This window comes from Anarrhichthys ocellatus, unplaced genomic scaffold (genome assembly GCF_004355925.1).
Source record: "Anarrhichthys ocellatus isolate YVR2014 unplaced genomic scaffold, GSC_Weel_1.0 scaffold6, whole genome shotgun sequence".
Lineage (NCBI taxonomy): Eukaryota > Metazoa > Chordata > Actinopteri > Perciformes > Anarhichadidae > Anarrhichthys > Anarrhichthys ocellatus.
In genome coordinates, this window is record NW_022280036.1 from 3,693,262 (window position 1) to 3,712,344 (window position 19,083).

At 42.6% G+C, this 19,083-nt stretch overlaps 1 protein-coding gene across 5 annotated transcripts in view; it reads right to left on the minus strand.

Annotated features, from left to right (window-relative positions):
• LOC116383221 (talin-2) overlaps nucleotides 1–19,083 on the minus strand; it is an 81,820-nt gene that overhangs the window by 12,179 nt on the left and 50,558 nt on the right. For all 5 annotated transcript variants that reach the window (XM_031846889.1, XM_031846886.1, XM_031846887.1 and 2 more), the window contains exons 18-45: nucleotides 18,975–19,073; nucleotides 18,134–18,301; nucleotides 17,238–17,372; nucleotides 16,740–16,899; nucleotides 14,998–15,164; nucleotides 12,179–12,307; nucleotides 11,425–11,538; nucleotides 11,052–11,165; nucleotides 10,463–10,597; nucleotides 9,960–10,088; nucleotides 9,650–9,752; nucleotides 8,766–8,974; nucleotides 8,361–8,480; nucleotides 7,887–8,084; nucleotides 7,621–7,760; nucleotides 7,158–7,251; nucleotides 6,950–7,039; nucleotides 6,702–6,824; nucleotides 6,473–6,616; nucleotides 5,653–5,814; nucleotides 5,227–5,367; nucleotides 4,879–5,060; nucleotides 3,493–3,625; nucleotides 2,793–2,894; nucleotides 2,273–2,443; nucleotides 1,930–2,076; nucleotides 634–735; nucleotides 249–368 (exon numbers count right to left, since the gene is read on the minus strand). In XM_031846889.1, coding sequence (XP_031702749.1) covers nucleotides 249–368; nucleotides 634–735; nucleotides 1,930–2,076; nucleotides 2,273–2,443; nucleotides 2,793–2,894; nucleotides 3,493–3,625; nucleotides 4,879–5,060; nucleotides 5,227–5,367; nucleotides 5,653–5,814; nucleotides 6,473–6,616; nucleotides 6,702–6,824; nucleotides 6,950–7,039; nucleotides 7,158–7,251; nucleotides 7,621–7,760; nucleotides 7,887–8,084; nucleotides 8,361–8,480; nucleotides 8,766–8,974; nucleotides 9,650–9,752; nucleotides 9,960–10,088; nucleotides 10,463–10,597; nucleotides 11,052–11,165; nucleotides 11,425–11,538; nucleotides 12,179–12,307; nucleotides 14,998–15,164; nucleotides 16,740–16,899; nucleotides 17,238–17,372; nucleotides 18,134–18,301; nucleotides 18,975–19,073 — 3,831 coding nt within the window. The remainder of the gene's footprint in view (nucleotides 1–248; nucleotides 369–633; nucleotides 736–1,929; nucleotides 2,077–2,272; nucleotides 2,444–2,792; nucleotides 2,895–3,492; nucleotides 3,626–4,878; nucleotides 5,061–5,226; nucleotides 5,368–5,652; nucleotides 5,815–6,472; nucleotides 6,617–6,701; nucleotides 6,825–6,949; nucleotides 7,040–7,157; nucleotides 7,252–7,620; nucleotides 7,761–7,886; nucleotides 8,085–8,360; nucleotides 8,481–8,765; nucleotides 8,975–9,649; nucleotides 9,753–9,959; nucleotides 10,089–10,462; nucleotides 10,598–11,051; nucleotides 11,166–11,424; nucleotides 11,539–12,178; nucleotides 12,308–14,997; nucleotides 15,165–16,739; nucleotides 16,900–17,237; nucleotides 17,373–18,133; nucleotides 18,302–18,974; nucleotides 19,074–19,083) is intronic.

Consider the following 19,083-nt stretch of genomic DNA (forward strand, 5'->3'; position numbering starts at 1 on the left):
TTCACTGAGCAATCCAGTTTGTCAGAGACAATTTAGATCAATAATAAAATCTTTACTGTGAATGTTTATACAGAAAATGTGTCTCAGCTCAACCATGATATCTTTCCTCAATGCTAATTGTTCACATACCATTTTTTAAAACATATGCAGCTATGTGTGTTAAAAAGACGAATATGCCACACTGATGTAGCAGAGCTGTATAACGGGGAGGACAATGAGTCTCTGGGTGACATCCAGGCCATCCTCACCTCCTCTGGCTCAGCTGTGTGAGCAGCCAGTCGTCCCTGAACGGCCAGCTGGCTGTAGTCCACGGTCACCTGAGAGGCCAGGCCTCCCAGCTCGTCTGGACATGTCACTGATTTGGTCATCTGAGGGATTAACACTCACCGTCAGTCAAAACTGGAACACACACAGTCACTCCACTGCCCTAGACAGTACATGAATGTACAATAGTAATATGCCTTTTTGTAAAGCGCTAAATGTGTTCCATATAAAGACAGTATATATATGAAAGAAAGCCGGTGGTGATGAACAAAATTTACATTTAATTTAACGCAGTAGACATTTCACCTAAGGCTGTCAGTGCATTAGACATTCAGATTTCTACCAATTTCAACAATCTTGAAGGCTTACCATTTCCTGAGCAGTGACAGCAATAGCCTTAGAGTGTTTCACCATACTGGTCTGGTAATCTACGAATGAGCCGTCAGGTTCAGGCGGTGTACCTTCATCCAGCTAAGGAACGACACACAGACACACACACACACACACACACACACACAGTTAAAATGGTACAGCAATTTTCATTTTAGGCATGATTGGTTTGTCCTTCACAAAAAGGTAAAAAATATATTCAAACATGAAAACAATTAATCATTCAGCTCTTAAAATTGCAGTGACATGTTCAATCTAATCTACCCTTCAATTATAATAATTCTATTGGTGCGCAGGCATCAGTTCATCTGCAAACCAACATTAACGCAATTTTATATTCAAATAAACACTCATTATAAATTATCCACCAAATCCACTCTGTAATTACAGCTCGGAAATAAACTACAAAAACATTTGATCACCAGCTTGCATACATTCTGTTTCTGGCATTTCTGCTCAATTAGACAGCGCTCAGAGTCGTCTCAAAACTGAGGAGACGAGAGAGATGATGTCATGTGGCGGAGGAGCATGCTGGTGCCGAAATTAATCTACAATATCGCAAGTACACGATGTTCGCTTAACCCACCGAGTGAGATGACACCTTTGAATCTGCAGTCTTGACTAAGTGACTAAAAGTTCATCAGAAAAACCTTTAAATGGATTATCTAAGAGGATAATCTCCTTTTAATCAACTACTGACATGCACATGCCAAGTGACACGAGGATAAAACAAACACACGCTCATCACGCAGATCGAAAATGAACCACCTTCATTAATTATTCATCACATCCCACACAAAGGTAATGCAGAGATGCTGTTCCCTCTGGTGACCCACACCTGAGGCACTTTTCCACGCCTGCGATAACTCTCACTCAGAGGCGAGGAGGGATGTAATTAGTTGATGCTATTCTGTCTGCACTTGCAATATAGTAGGTGTTGTCTTGCCTCACACCTTATGCGTTTGCCAACAGTTTGGCTGTTAATTGGAAAGACTTTTTTTTTTGGTGCCCGTGAGGTACTGAGGTTGTAATCAAGACGTTACACACAGGAACGAAGAAAGAAGAAGAAAAAAGAAAATCTTAATTAGAAAATGACGGTTACTTTCCTGCCAGTTTCCCTTTACTCGCTATCAACCTCTTACAGATTTAGTACACTTGTTTTCTCAACAGTATTTTATCCAGGGAAAAGAAATGGCTAATAGCCATTTTCCAGTGTGTTCCCTGACCCCAAGCATCAAACATCCTGTGAGACGCACCGTGCCCAGCAGCACCCACCTTGGCCATGGCCTCTGCGATGGACTCCACCATTCCTCCCACCATGCCCACTTCACTGGCAGCGTCATTCAGTGTCACCATCATGTCATCAACCGCCTCCTTCATGAGCTGAGCTGCCTCATCTATGGCATCATGGGTATGTGATGCCTGTGAAGTGTGACACAAGGACATCTGCATGTTATATATTAGTAGGAATATTGTTATGACCCAAAACACCAAGGTAAATTCCTTGTATGTGAAAACCTACTTGGCAATAAACCTGATACTGATTGAATAAGAATGCCCAGATAATCCCTCCAGGGGTGAAGCAGCCACATATTAGAGCGAGCAGCAACAGCTATACCTTTGGGTTTCCTCCACCCTCCTTGGCAGCATAGAGCATCTGCAGGGCAGACTCAGCCAGGGTCTTAGTTTGGTCCAGGAAAGTCATCTGTTGCTGGTGGTCCCTCAGCTTGGATGTCACACCCACAGAGGCCATGATCAGCGGTTCAAAGTAACGGGCCAACTGGATCACCTGAGGGCAAAGGGTGAACGTTTTTAATGAGGTCTGTGAGAACTCTTCAATTTTTGCTTTTTCAAATGGATGAAAAGTGTTACAGTAAGTCAACGAACAGCATCAATGATCATTTAAAGAGCGCATTTAGCCGATGGAACAAAAAAAAAAAAAAAACGCATTTAAAATCGGTATATAATACTATTTTGAGATATTATTAGAGATACTGCTGTGATAAAGATCAATACTAATTTTGTCCAAACAACCCACTGGAAATGTGTAGTACTGCTACCCACTTAAAAAAAGTATTAATGTATTGCTCCACAGCTCCACTATTTAAGCAAAGTAATTAACCCCCTGCCCTATATACCTTATGTCCTAGTTGGGAAGCTTCGCCTCTAGCAGCGGTGGAAACGGGGTCAATTAAGTAGCCAATTTCCTGCACAGTGGACGTCAGTTGTTCTTGTAGCGCCTGAAGAGAGGAAATAAAAAGAAATTAGTTTTTGTCTTGCTTTTTATATGAGACAGAGGTACATTCAAATTATTCAGCTGCTAAAAAGCACTAGGCATAGAGCTAAAGAGAGAAACATTTTCCCTAAGCTACACTAGCTTCTAATATGCAAGCTTAAACTTTTTATGATGCAACAAAACTGGTTTGTGACCAGTTCTGCAATTAAATATATCAATCACCGGCAGAAGGGTATACGGATCCAGTGGGATCCAAACTGTACTGCAGGTCTGCTACTAAAGGATCAATAGAACACTGGCTTGCACTGCAAAAATGACATTAAATCCCTGATTTCTGTCTAATGAGGTGTCCTGTGACCTAGAATGGACAGAAACCTAATTAAAACCACCAATATTAGATTCAAAATGTAACAGTGAGACACAAAAAGCAAGACTGGGACTAGAAAAAGAAACAATCTGACTGTAAAACTGACAGAGGCAAAGAAAGATAGATAGAGATAAACAACCAGACAAGGACAGACAAATAGAGACAAATGCAAACAGAGAAAGATAACGGTAGTTGTCTGAGGAAAATGTCAAGTTATTTTCTGACGCTTGCTTACCTCCAGTGAGATGTCGTCCCTGCTGGCTAGGTTCTGGCTGACTGCTGCCAGAGAGGCCTGCTCAATGTCCCGGATACATTTGTTAATGTTATCAATTGACGAGTCGCACTCCCGCTGGCCTGGGGCCTTGTCCCTGAGAATAAAATGGGAACAGGAGAAGAAGAGAATGAGAAAGCAATAAAATGGTTGGAAAAAGAAAAGAGAAAGAAGTTGAAAAATAGGACAGAGACGGTGACAAAGAGAGGAAACGAATATATTGGAAGACAGGCAGAGAGAAAAGAAGTGCGAACGTTAACACAACTAACACTTATTAAAACACAGACAGGATCCAGGATGTTTCCATAACATCTTCTCTACTGGCTCCCTCATCTCATTGCTGCTCAGGTCACACAGCTGAAATATGGCCTGCAGGGTCTCATGACTTCACAGGGAGACCAAGCTGGGCAGCCAAATTAGCTCCGACGCCTGAATAAGTTTAGTTTAACATCCATCTCCATACATGGCTGCACACTGACAGTAAAACCTCAAGGAAAACCGTACCTAATGAGACTAACAAAGATACGAGTCCATTCCTATTTGTGTACTTTGGCAATGCAGTTTATAACTAAATGTTATTACAAGGCCCGAGCCAAACTCCCAGTACTTCATTTGCAGTCTAAAAATAAAAGCTGCGATGAGGTCATCAGAATTCGAGAAAGCTAATGTGTAGATGCCAAGCAGAAAACTTAAAATTCACTGGGGATTAGATCCTCATGGGCATCACTTTTGTTCCGATCAAGGTCAGGTACAAAAGGTGTGAAAGTGGAGATTCAAAATTTAAGTCGTGGAAGTAAAAAAACAACCATTTGTCCCGCCATATTACGGTATTTGGGCATACTTTGTTAAGGACGCTGCTTTAGTCTCAGAGGCATTTTATAGTGCAATTGAATGAATCAAAACTTAATTATAATTTTCACCTCCCATAATCCTCTTTTGTGAGTACAGTGGTGTAAAGATGACGTAAAGAATAAACTTTCTGGAATTTTGTCTGGTTGCTTGGCAAGACTCCAGGAAGTCACTGCTCACAGGCAGAGAAATAGTGCATCACATAACTACCCGTAAAAACAATGTTTGGGTACAAACCAAGCAAACAAGATGTAACGTTTAGCACGTTTAGAGGTGCTGGTAAGAAGATGTTTGTGCTAAGCTAAGCTAATCGGTTTCTGGCAGTAACTTCATATTTATTGACTGTGGTGATAAGAGTGGTAACAATTATATCATTCAAGAAATTTCCCAAAATGTCAAACTATTCCTTTTAACTTTGAGCTTCAGATACTGTATTTTGTCACCCATCCGTTTCTTCGGCGCCCCCATTAGTTACATCACAATACATTTCTGCTCACTAACCGGATGGCTGTGATGAGACTCTTGATGGAGTCGGACACGGTGCGAGAGTGACCAGCCAGGACAGACCAGGTGGGCGGGTCTTTGGGGTTAATGACCAATGAGCGCGCAGTCTTGAGCAGGTAGGTGGAGCTGTCCAGCATGGAGCGTGCTGATCGGAGGATGGGCTCCTGTGCTGCGAAGCCCTACAGAAATACAAAGCACACTTCAGCGAGAATATAGAAATATATGCATGTATTACAATATCCTGTTTTATTCAGTATATGCCTCTATTTGCTGTAAAACTATTCTAATAATACATGTAATAGCTGTGCATGAATACTGCAAACACTAATGTCCATGTGGGCATACCTCATGGCTGATTTGAGCTGGGACGCTGGCAAATTCTGGGTTGGAAGCAAATGCCGTCAGGTTTTCAACAGCCTCGATTAGCGGAGCCGTGGCAACTCCACACTTGCTCCTGTTCTCATCTGAGAAATCACCATCTAAAGCCTGGGCAGGGAGAGACAGATTATGAAGCTGCATGAAACAAATGTGAAAAAGTTGTCAAACCCAAGAGTCAAGAATTAAACAAGTCATTGACAGATGTTTGATAGAAATCATTTGTGGGAACAAATATGAATCCCAAATGTTTCAGCATCCACTCAACAGAGGATTCACTAAAATCCTCCCACATCAATCACAAAGGACTGTCGAAGCTAAATCCATATCTATACTGTGGTGAGCCAATTAGGGGACGGAGCCAACCTTTTGACAAGACTGGAAAGGAAATCCTACCTTGATGGTTTTGACCAAGTTGGCAGTGCTGTTTGCCACCTCCTTGGCAGACTGGACAAAGTGCCTCTTGGCAACTGGGTTGGTCGTCCTGGAGGAGGCCAGACGACAGGCGTTGCACAAAGCCGAGGTGTGCTTCGCGACAATGGTGGCTGCAGAGAGCACCTGCCACATTATAAACAACAAGATGTTAAATTAGCTGAACTAGCATGGAGCTCCGCTAAAATTCTGGTATAGACTGGCGAGCTGGAAAGTTACTTATGTAAGAACGCTTTGGGGGGCATATAATTAGGTAAAAAAAAAACTGTTGGTCTTCAACAAAGAATGTTGTTGAAGAAAATAAAAGGTGATAATGAAGTAAATATTGGACTTTCAGACCTGCAGTGAGGGTGTCTGGCTACACAGTTGGACACTTCTGTAAGTATTTGCATAAAGGGCTATAAAAAGATGGCTGTGTCAGCTTCAATTACTCTTTTCAGACTGTCGTAGGGTTCAGTAATAAATGACAACAAGAAGTGGGCCTCATTTAAGTGTAACATGTCCAAAGATGAGTCTATAATGACAGCATAAGGGAAGGATTGACACCAACATGATAGGAAATCTGCATGTACTAAAACAAACAATCATCACAGCCACATACAATTCTAAAGGTTCAACACTCATCCATGCAACGCTCTGACCCGATAATGAATCATACTGTGACACATCTCTGCAGAAAAGCAAAGACACCCATCTGATCATACTGCCAACACCTAACCCTGTTATAATGTAGATCAGACATTTGGATGATTGCTGTAAGGAGAACATTGTTAAGTGCATGTACCTGGGAGGGACTACTGCCTGGGTCTACAAGATTCTGACAGGCCATCTGGATTGCCTGGTTGGCTTTGGCAAACTGGATGGGGTCAACCAACCCCTGGTGCCCTGCCTGACTGTTGGGATCAGACACACCCACCAGGTAAGAGGCCTGCAGAAGAAAAAGAACAAAACTACCGTCATCAGCATGTACCAGCATTGCCACTACCAAAAAAAAGGGCCATTTGAATCTGTACCTGTCCCGCAGCTTCAGTGAGGCCACACAGGGCTTTTGAGGCTGATCCCACACAGTCCCCAAATGCCGGCACATCTCCAGTCTTGCAGTTCTGAGAAATACCTGCCATAGACTCTCCCAGGACCTGGAGAGAACAAAGGGGCAGGACAGCGAAGAGAGAAGAAAGGGAGGAATGATTAGGATGCTAAGCTCTGTGTGTGCAGAGTGCTTATGTGTTTGACCGCTTGGCTGTTTGATTTGTAGGCCTACCTTGGAGTTCTCCATCACGCTCTCGATGCAGTCAAAGTAGGAGAGGTCACTGACCGGCTCGTTGGGATTGTCCAGCATTCCTCTGACAGCCTGGGAGATGAATGCCACATGAGACAATAAGTAGAAAAGGTCCTAAACTCAACATCACTCTGTTGATATTATTGCGGATTGTCCCCGTTTGATCACAAGGTTGAAAAGTTCCGTTTACCTCCAACTCTCTCAGGGCGTTGTCACACTCATTCTGGCCAGGAGCCTGCTGTGTACACAGTGTGATCAGCTGGTTAATGCTGTCAGTCACTGCTCTGAAACAAACGGAGAAGCAGAACAACAATTTTAAAAAAACCTAACCACACCCTAGCCGTTGAAGTATGTATGGTAGAAAGTATTTGAGAGTGTGCAGGTTTTAACATGTGCGAGCATATTTACTGGAGGTTTATGTGCGTTAATAACGAAGCCTGTGATTGTATCCTATCTGTACGCCTGTGGTTGTGTGTGCAAGCTTAAGTAGTTCATAAGCAAATATTTTTAATGATTCATTTTCCCTATACACTAGGGAACTTTCCAATCAGGCTACATATTAACAATTTAAGCAGGGAATACCTAGCACTTCTAAGAAAATACTAGATAAAGGCATTAACAAAACTATTTGTGTATGTGGCTAGCTGTGGTACCTTGCAGCAGCAGCTAGCAGGTTTTTGGCATTGGCTGCTGCCGGGTCGACAGACAGACTTTTAGCTGCCAGCAGCAGCTTGCTAGAAGCCATGGAGATGTTCTTCAGGTTACCAATCACCTGCACCTGGTCATCCTTTTTCTAAAAGAACACATAACATCATCAAATTCAATTGAATCGATTGCGTTTGAAGAGTGCTCATGCTGTCACAACTGACTGAAAAAAGGCAGGTAGAGCCCATTGTAAAAGACAAACAACAAGACAGACCTGAGTGTGCCCGGCCATCTCTATACCAGCATCCAGGAACTCATCAAAGTCTTCGCTGAACTTTCCAGAGGCCACCGCCAGCCGGCCGCTGGAGCCTCTGGAGGCATGGACCACCTCGCCTGCTGACTGGTTCAGGTCTGCTGCTGTTTGGTTCAGCTCACTCTGGGCCTCCTGAAATGACCTGGAAGCCAGAGGGAGCTGAACGGAGGACACAGAGAAGGAGTTCACGATGAAAGAGAGACAAAAAGCAGTTAAATAACATTTGCATATAGGAGTGAGAGCAACCACAATGGCCGTTTGTTGTGAACTGTGGATAAGCGCTCAGTGATTTAAGATAAAAACTGGAGTCAATTTCACTTTTAATGGATCATTCATCTTGATACATTCCTCAAGGGTCTTTTTGCTGTGCGGCGCTTAAAGACACGCACGATGACTTTGCTGGCAGAGATCTGGCGAGTCACAGAGGCAACTCACACTTTCAATCAGCAGCTTCTTGCTGGCCTCCCCGATGCTCTTGAGAGCCATGTCCACATCCTTCTGTCCAGGCAGACAGTTGACGCAGTTATTAAGGGAATGAGACACAGCCTTGGCCACCTGGAACGCACAGCAGGTTCATCGTAGACTGGGTTAGAGGGATTAATCTACACACAGCAGAATGATTGATATCAACATGCACTCACAATGTTGCGATTGTTGTATTTTTAACCACCAGCAGTTGCAATTGTCCATGCAGTGATATTTGAGGGTGTTCGCTTTAAGGCACTGGTGCTATAGTCTGACATAAAGACTGAGCCTTGCAGCCTGCAGCCTCAAGAGTCACACAGTGTTAAAAAAGGAAGAATAGACATCATGTCCCCGAGCAATCCCAAACCATCTCACCTGCGCCAGCCTCTGCTGACTCTCGGCGTCTCCGGGGCAAATCAGTGCCTGCTTGGCCTCGTGAATGAGAAGCGCCGAGCCCTCCATCACGCCACAAGCCGAGTCCAGCATGGCAGCAGCAGCCTGGGGGTCCGTGGTGGAGGCAGCGACACCGCGGGCCGCCTGGGCCAGTGTTCTCAGGACCTGAGCCGTCTCCCTGGCTGCTATTCCTATGCGCAGAATCACAGGTAACAGAAAGTACAGATACGACAGACAACAACTACTAAGGATCATTTTATGACGAGATAATGTCACTACCATGAACTCATCTTTCCTCTGACCAGACACAGTCTTAATTTGGTCACAGGCAGGAGCAACAAATGTCACATGAGAAATTTCTTCTCAGGTACTATGGAAAATAATGCTGTATTTCAACCAAGGAAACTACCACGGTTATGAAAAGTCCTTGAAAAAAATATTTGTACAACTGAGGAGAACAAACAGCTACAGGTTAAGGTGCTAAAAAGGGCCATGGCCCACTGCTTCACTCAAAGTAGCCCATTTAGAGCACGATGTGAGATCAGGGACAACAGACTTTTGACACCGTGAATTGAGTAATTGGATAGTTTAGAGTAGTTCAGTGTATACTGCAAAGCAAAATATTCTGGTGACTAAAAAGATGAACTTACTGTCAGAAAAATGCATGTGGCAGGATTTATATTTCCTATTAAATGCTCATGGTGGCTGTTGAGATTGTGCATGTTCACAGTAAATGTATTTTGAGTCAAGAGATATGTTCATTTGAAAAACTGAAAAGCAGTTGGATGGAGGTGATTACGTGAGCTTTGCTCCTCAGTTGAGGTTCAATATATTTTTGAAGAAGTCAGCGTGTCAGCAGTACAAACCTGTGTAGTGTTCATTTCCTTGTGCAGCACAGGTGAGCAGTTGAGCCATGGAGGATCCAACCGACTTAGAGGTGCTGCCCAGATCTTGAGCACACTTCTCCAACTAAAGCAGAGGCAACGGAGGAAAATAAGACCGCAGCCTTGTATGTAAGTAACTAAATATTAGGCTGCAAAGCCCATTGTGCCCTGCTTCAGGCATGAGTTGCTGTGAGTCAATATCTTTTGTGTAACTGGATTGAACTTAATGCAACTGACATTTTCTATGTTGGGTTTGGAGTCAATCTCACGGGTCTAAAATAACATCTCTTACCGATTCTCCTGGTAGTGGTTTCAGCTGGGCATTAACCGCAGCCAGCATGGCATCTTGCAGCTCACTTCTCAGGGTCTGGACGGCAGTGAGCGCAGAGTCGATCTCCATGGGGCCGCAGGCTTCATCAGCCTAGGACATAAAGGATGTATGCCGTCACTCACGATTCACATAGTTACATGGGATATTGCTTATGTTTTGCACTTGTATTGATCCTTTGACAAAAAAAACACAACATATTTTGTTGTCAGTTTCAGCAAGTGATAAACTGTTACAAACAAAACAAACACTTGCACTTGAGGAAAGTGCATCAAACTACTGTCACCGCTCAACTGCTCTGATGTGGACTAAGCAGCAAATTAAATCCCATTTTGACATTATTTTTGCCCATGCCATGATTTTAACCATGAAACGGGTGAATAAGTTTGTTTTTGCATGTAACATACAGTGACTTTCTGAATGCCCTGCCACACAATGTGAATGCTTGTGCGTCTGTGTGTCTCTACCTTCTGTACAGACGTCCTCAGCTCAGCCAGGCAGGTGGCCAGGTTCTTGGCACACTGACCCAGTTGCATGGCTGCAGCCTGATCTGTCACGGTGGGAACAGATGACTTGGCCGAGGTCACCATCTTACTACCAGGCTGCAGAACGGAAATGAAAAAGGAGGGAAAACATTGTTTGATGTTCGATAGAATTATATTTTCCCTCAGATCATTTAGGAACTGCCTAGAAAACTAAACATTGCATCAGGCAACAGCAAGGGACAAAGGTTTAATTATGTGTTGGTATTTGCGGAGACTCCGCGCTCATCCATCAGCTCTAGAAGTGCAACTGAGGCATAAATGCATAATCGCACCAGATCACTGCTGCTTTAACTGCCTGCTTGCACCAAAAAGACGTTACTGGCCTATTTTCAATGGTTCTGCACATGACAGGAACACTATTTATACTTTGTGCAGCCTGGGTCTCGATGTGAGACTAAAGTTATTCAATTTCAGTACGTGGACGGAAAGTTTTACCAATCTCCCCTCCAACAAATCAGAGAAATGTGAATGACACATTGTGTGTTTGTGAGAGAGTGTGTGTGCACTGCACCTGTAAGAAGTTCTGGCTGGCAATGATAAGCGCTAGCTGTGCACTGAGGTCCTCTGGTTTCGCCTGACTGCCACGCACCCCCTGGACCAGTTGTGGGATGTGGTCCGCCACTGCCTATACACAACACAACACACATGCATATAAACAGGCTTAAATACAGTCAACATGGAGACTCAGTATAAATCACTGTTATACGATCAATCATCATGCAAGCAATTAGAATGCACACAATGCAATGGCATTAAACAGCTGATTAGGTCAATTAGGATATAAAAAGAAATTATTTGAAGTAAGCATATTAAATAGTTCACAAAAGGAGGAATGTAACAAACCAAAGCGTAAATAGCACCCGACTGTCAGCATTGATTCTCACCTTACAGCTCTGCACCAGCTGCTGGTGAGCAGCTGTGTTCTTGTTGGAGGCAGCAGCGTTTTGAGCAGCAGCGATCGTCTGCGTGGCTGCAGCAGCAGCTTGCTTAGCAGCATTCTGAGGGACACAAAGAACCTTCAAATATCCACATGTACAATATGGTTGAACAGTAGCTCTCCAGTAGTGTAAATACAGCATAAATGAAGGTTGTATAAACCTTGTTTATTCAATACTAATAAATGATTGCAGTTAATAAAAATCCTAATATTACAACTAATAATCATGAAGTAAAATGTGCATACAGCTACACATTGTAACAAACTATAAAAGGACAAGGAAGTTGTTGAGCATGTAATGCTGTGAAATTCATAAACTCTGTTAATGAGTTTAATATCCTAGTTCGAAGAGAAATTGAGCCATGAGTCAAATAATCCTGAGGCAAATGAGCCCCTTTTGATCCATTTTAATGATTACGCTTTTTCCTATTTCAGGACCATTTAAAAAGAGCAACAACAAATCTAAAACCGTCTAAAAACACTGACAAATGGCAAATGGCAAAAGACGTGCGGCTGAAATCAACATCAAATACTCGCAGCCAAGAAAAGTCTCCAGTTGTACTACTAGATGGTGATGTGTCATCTTAATATTTGGTCATTTAAAAATGGTGACATTTAGGATTGATCTTCAGATTCCTCTTCCCGAAGGAGCCATTTCTCTTTGGACAAAGCGTGGTAAAGGTTAAGCCGGCGTCACTGACCTCCAGTCTGTTAATTAGTTTCTTCTTAATGGCGTTCTGAGCAGCAGCGTTGGTGGCCACACGCAGCCCCTCCGCAGCCTCCCGCAGCCTTTGCTGCTGGTCCTCATTCTCTGGGTACGCCGCCGCACCCTGAGAACACAAACACAGATCAGCAAATACACCACGATAGGTTGGCAGTATGGGGGGAAAACAGCTGGTATAAGGGTGGGAAGACAAACTAAAATAAAGGCTGAGTGATCTGTTCACAACACTCCCTGACTTTCTACAATCTTTAAAAAGACAGTTTTTTAAAAGCATTATCATCAGCCTCATTATTTCTGAATGGACATGTTAGCACTCATCATCTACACCTAGTGAGACGAGCAGCAGACCCACACAAGTGCAATCAGTGCATACAAATCATCTTAGAATATCCCATCAGTGTAGCCAGACCTTTGAACACGACGCAGAGTTCAATCACTGCACTCAAACTCAGCTACAGCTCATCTTCATCACTTCTTTGTCGAAGGCTAAACTGTCAACAGATGCTGTTTGTTCACATTAGCAAGCAGCTCTTTTCCTTTTCCTGTTTATGGAACCAGCGGTGCAAGTTAACTGGGTTCAGTGGAGACCAACATCAATCGGCACCTCCGTGAAAGCTTCGATTAGGTGCTGCTGCCATTAGGTTCATTAATTAGGAACTCTGTAGCTTCACCTGCAGCTACTGTAGACAGAGAGGTGAGTGTGTGTGTGCAACTGAAAATCTGTCATTAAGGTAATGTTCAACCGCACAGATGCTAACACAAGTCACAAGAGACACAAATATCACTATGAACAAAGCACACAAGTGTACAAACATGAAAAATAATGTTTTTTCTGTTAATTTCTAGTAATTCCACGGTGGAAAATGTTTTTGTTTCAACATTTGACTTTGCGTAAATCACGATATATGTTAGATGTTAGTGTTTGCAGCTGACTGTTGGCAACTACTGACACCATTTAAATGTAACAGCCAATTTGCATAATTATTAAAAAGTGCCGTTTCCAGAAGAAGTAACAAGATATCACATGCAAGAATTAATAATGGAGAATATGTGTGCAATAAGTGTCTGACATTACCCAACACAGGCTTTAAAAAAAAGAAACCAAGCGTGAACACAGTCAGCTGCAAAAGATACAGACCAGAAACTAAACTGCACAAGCTCAATCAATCAGTTACCAAGGCTACGGCTGGCTGAAGTGTGAGCCTCCATTGACACAGATACATCTACAGATAAGTCTGTAGCTTCAAACTCGACCATCAAACCAGCTGGAGGGCGTCGTTTCATTTTCATGGTGGAAGTGGAGAGCTATATCAGAGTGTGATGGTGCAGACAGATAATGAGACTGATGTAGAGAGATAACAGACGGATAGTTTGGATGGATGAAGAGTTTGAGCTCTTAATAATGTTACGCTGGAAACTTGGTGTGAGAAGATCTTGAGGGAAAATTGAAAAGCTGTATGGATTTAGTATTTATTGTGATTATTCATTTTGTACTCGGATGTCTTCATAGGCCAATAACTGGCCATAAAAAGATTGCTATTAAAACAAAAAGGATGAGGCCAGGCTGTGAATAAATCAATGCACTAAACAGGATTGTTTGATCCTGTTAATTAAAAATGTCCACTAACATGTTAAAACATGATATTCAATATGGTGCATAGCGCCAGCAAAGTGGTAGCTCTTTTATTTTGTCATCTTATTAAATGTTTAAAGCAACAACTTAGAGTTTTCCAACTATGTTCATGTATATTTCAGATAAAAGAGAGAAAGAATTGTGGCTTAGAGAGCTCCAGGTTACCTTCAGTATCTAGCAACGGAGTGTAGCTAATAGTAATTCTATGACAATTATAGAAACTAAATTGAAACAAAAGAGAATCAGAGCAGTATTGAACCCAGGTTGGGAGTGTTGCAAAGCCCAAATATTTGTTGACCAATTCCTGATGCAACCTGCAGCTGCTACATAGAGAGTAAATCATTGTTTTAACGGGGATGAGATGAGAACACATTTTCTAATTCACAACTTAGTCTAACCAAGTCTAAATTCAGACAAATCTAATTTGAAAGGAAAAATTCTGCAAACCCATAAAACGCTCACTAATTGGATGTCTGTGGACTGACATGAGCATGTCTGCATATGTTGACTTCAGCATCCAAAACCATTGGAAAAACCTTTTTTCACAAACACACCTTGGCAGTGCGGTGTTTCCAGATTAAAAATCTGTCCATGTCATATTTTTTCTATTGAAGAATGTTCATAAAGGTTGTCTTCCATTTATGAAACAACATCTTATCAACAAGACTATGCAGAATCACTTCACAAACTTTCATCCTTGGTCTTTTTTCCATTTTGCACACAGACGCACACACTTGTGGCCCAGCTTATTTCCCCTCTTCTGTCATTGAAAAGGTCACCCTGGACAAGAGACTAAAGCCCAGACATGTAGACTTTCATGTGGATTTAGGAAATGCCACAACTGTGATTAAAACCAAAACTTTCCCCAAACATCCACCCAAAAGATGTATTTGGGTGGACTGTTTTTGGTGACACTGAACGCCAAGTTACTCAAGTTACAGCAGCCCACTGCCTCAAAATGCTGAAGATGGGCTGAATGCAGAAGTCATATTGTATTTACAGTATCTCTTCAGTTGAGTAAATGTATTGCTTTTTGTTAACAAAAACTGAGATATAAAGGCAAAACAGAGATCAACAGGCTGAGAAAAAAGTACCAGCGTCGCTGTCGCTGCTGGTATTAAACTTAATAAATACGACATGCTTCGTATCTCACACGCCGTTACCTTTGCTGCCTCCACCATCCTTGCTGTGGCGTCAGCCAGCAATTTAGCAGCCGCCAGCAACTTCTTAGAATTGTCGACGTCCACCTCGGCCTCGGCGTCAGACCTCATGGCATTCACCAGGTCCGAGGTGGCCTGAGCCAACACCCGAGCCTGACGGACCATCTCGCCTGAGACGAGATGAGAGACGACAGAGGAAGTGTAGAGGCGAGGGGGAAGGGGAGAGAGAGGGAGGAGAGAAGTGGATTAATGGATGAGTCATACTAAAGAAATGCAAGCGTGTTAATACAGTACTATTTTAAATAAACTGTGTAGCTCTGTTCTTTTGCTGAAAATCCTCCCGAGTTGATTGTCATGAACAATTTGCACAAAAAAAACCCCCAAAATCTGAATTTCTTAAAGCGCTTGCAATAATAACTGTGCATGATGACTGCTTTCTTGTGCGTGAGTTGGAGCTAATGATGCAATGCTGGCAAATCTTAGTGGAGCAGATAAATATTTCAACAAACTGCACCGATTTAGAATTTGACACCATTTCATTTGTATCAGTAAGAGAAGCTTGAAGGTAAAATTACTGATAGTAAGTTAACTCATGTTGTGACCCTTTTAAGGACGTAAACAATAGACAGCTGTTGAACAGAAAGTTCAACGTCAGCATCATAAAAAAAGCTCCTGATGGGAGAAAACAAGAGACAAACATCTTTCACTCAGCTGGGTGGGGTTGAATCTCGAAAACAGCTCTCTCTGATCGGATGTGCATCATGTTTTAACACCTGTAGGTGACATGTGAAGACACAATTAGATGCAACTGTTCCACCAGCCCTGGTGTTTTTTCGATTCTAAAAATATTCTTGAAATCAGACTAACGAGAGAAGACAATGGTGACGCAGACCTGGCACACCGCACAAGCTATTTGGTGATAATTCATGTGAGCGCATCAGCTGATCTGCCAACAGACGGATTCACTCTGCTTTTTTCTCCCGTTGTTACGTTACCTGACATATTTGACACCAGTTCAAAAGTGATATTTGCCAACCAGCTGCACGTATTCCGGCCTCAGCGGAGCAAACAGCAATTCTAGTTGTCTATCAAGCGAATCGAATCGGCTAAGCTGACCGCTGGCCCGGGACATTCTCTGTGAATCTCTCTCTATCCATCCGTCTTTCTCTGCCGTCAGACTTGCTAACATCCCTGTCAGCCTCTCTCTGGGGCTTCACCGTCGCTGACAGCGGTCCATTCAAACCCACCATCACGCCAGTTTTTTGAGGAGAAGATGGAATGAATGATTCATAGTAAGACATCTACTCCAAAAGCAGAGACTTTAGAGCTGTGGAAAGCAAGTTTATATTAGATTAGATGATTTTTCATCACCTATTTAACATTATATATTTGGCTAAGAAGGGTTTTTAGACTGAATTTCAAAGCATAACAAGAGCTCACAAAAACTGTGTCAAATATAAAACCTCGCTGAAAGTGTCTGGCTGTGGGTTGTTCTGTCCTGCTTATGACAGTTTAAACCATGATTGCTTTTTAAATCAAAAATTAAAAGGTCAATTAATTAACCTGTTCCTTAACCTAGGTGGTGTACAAAATAAAAGTGTGATTATTTCAACATACGTAAGCCTTTTTCTATATTTCATTTCATTAATCATATTTGAAAAAGCGTTCCCACAATGGCTGACTGTGGATACACAATTAAGATTCCTTCATTTTCATCCCCGATCAATATCTTCTCTTGGTCTCACCTGCGTCTCCCATGGAGGTGAAGATGCTCTCAGTGACGGTCATGATGGTGTCTGTGGCCTGGTCATAGCGCCCGATGGGCTCCCCCCTTGAGGTATACTGCCGAACATGCTGCAGGAGATCTCCCAGAGACTGACTCACCACGCTGGCTGCTGCGCTCACCTTCAACACGGACGATGCACATCATTAACGTTAGTGCTGCTGTGTCTCTAAAGCTGCATTATTCCCTGCTTCTTATTCCAACAGGTTGAGGACAAGCACACTGGACTCATTATCTTCATTGCTTTTTAAGCTGGGTGTTAGTACAGAAACTGAATACCTTAAATAAATAAATAAATAAATGTTTTAAATAGGAAAAACAAGAAACTAGTCAACTCATTTGTTGCTAATTAGGATTTTCTGGCTCAAACTTGGGGTGTATCTTCCTAGACAAAACAAGAAATGCTGCATGGAACGATGGAGTTCAGTGCATCGTTGGTGTGAACATCGATCAAGCTGACCTGTTTGAGGAGCTCGCCATCTTCTGTAGCCGAGAGACAGGCCTGGACGCAGCTTTCCACCGAGCGATCCACCAGCTTCCCAGCTTCGATTAACTGCTCCTGGCAAACCGGCGAACTGATGGTGGGACTCACCACCTACAACAACAAGGCGAAAAGTGAGGGGAAAAGAAGTGATGGTGAAGCAGGAAAGAAGATAAATGAGACTTTGTCTCAGTTTAAATGGTAAAAAAAAAATAATGCCCAAAAGTTATCTCCATCTAGCTTCCCCAATGCGACTCAAACGGAAACAGCAAATGTGTTGTAAATTGGAGGAAAACCCACTGCTACAGTCTTTAAATCATTAAATTATGTTTGACAGAGAACAGCAGTAACAGCAAAGGGAGAGGAGAAAACTATTGGAAAAGGATTCAGCCGACGGTTCTCATGATATTACTGAGAGGTGAGGATTTGTTTAGTGAACGCAACTCTTCTGATTAAGAGCCGCGAGGGCATTTAAACTAATTAGCCGCTTGTGGGTTGTTCAATTAAAGACATTCAAATACAATGTGGGCACAGGGTCTATAATGGTGCCTTGGTGCATCCTGATATATTCACTCTCCAAATTGTTTTTAACCTGCAGATAAATTGGAGTTTATTTAAGTATTTGAGGAATCTTTATTTCCCAAATCTCACTGCACAGTCTACTTATGAGAAAAGCTAACAAAGCAAATGGGGAGTTATTGTCATCCAACTGCAACGGTAATATTTAAATCCGAGACAGATCTTACATAACATTACACCACTCAAGCATTTGCATAATATCAACTGAATTTACTTTTTGGGAATTGAGCTCATATCATGCAAATACTGATGTGATGCCAGTCCTTCAGTACAATGAGTCAAACACTTTCTTGTACCTTGGCACACGCCACCAGCTGGGAGGTGGACAGGGCACACTGGGTGGCAGCAGCAATGACCCGGTTCTGAAGCACGGTGTCCTCGGCAACCTGGGCAACGTTCTTGGCCTTCAGCACCATCATGGCTGCAGCGTTGGCCACTGCCTTGGCCAGATTCATCAGGATGTCCTACAACAAGGGGAGGCAAAGATGAAAAAAAAACAAAAAAACACACAAACTATCTCATCGGCAAGCCGCACAGTCTGTCCTATAAAATGTTTCTCTCGTTCTCATAAACAGTTGACTAATATTGTGGCACAGGCATCTGGATAGTGCAGATACAGGTTAAAGAATAATTCCTTATAGCTCTGTGTCACAGGATTGTGTCTGTAGCGTGTAACTGCGCTAAAAGAGAGCAGAAATATCTAACTCCTCATTTCATTTCTAACAGAAAGTGTTTACTAATTGTACTATATATACTTAACAATCTAATATAATAAACACTTACCATCTGCACATATGTACAACTCATCATTAATAAATTAATGTAAAAGAATGTGGTTGCGTGTCAGGCAGGATGTAAGATAGGTTCTAGATTTGATCCATGTGTAACCGTCGGCAAACATTGTATTACAATAACAATCGCGATTCAGCCAAGTATGAGCTACATGAAAGAAAAACACAAGCTTGGCAGCTAGATAAGCATTCAATTCACCAAAGCTAAAATACAATCATAGTGCTTCCATATTCCCCTGGTTACAATGTGTTTTTGATTAACTGAGGACTGAGCTTTCTTTGATTATTACACAGAGTGTGCGGATGATGATGATGATGATGATAAATGGACCGGGTGCAGCGTTACCTGGAACCTCTCGTCTGTCTCGCTCTCTCCAATCTGGCGCAGGATGTCTCCACTGGCCTGGCCGATGCTGCCTGCTGCTGTCAACACAGTCTGTCTGGGCTGCGCGCGC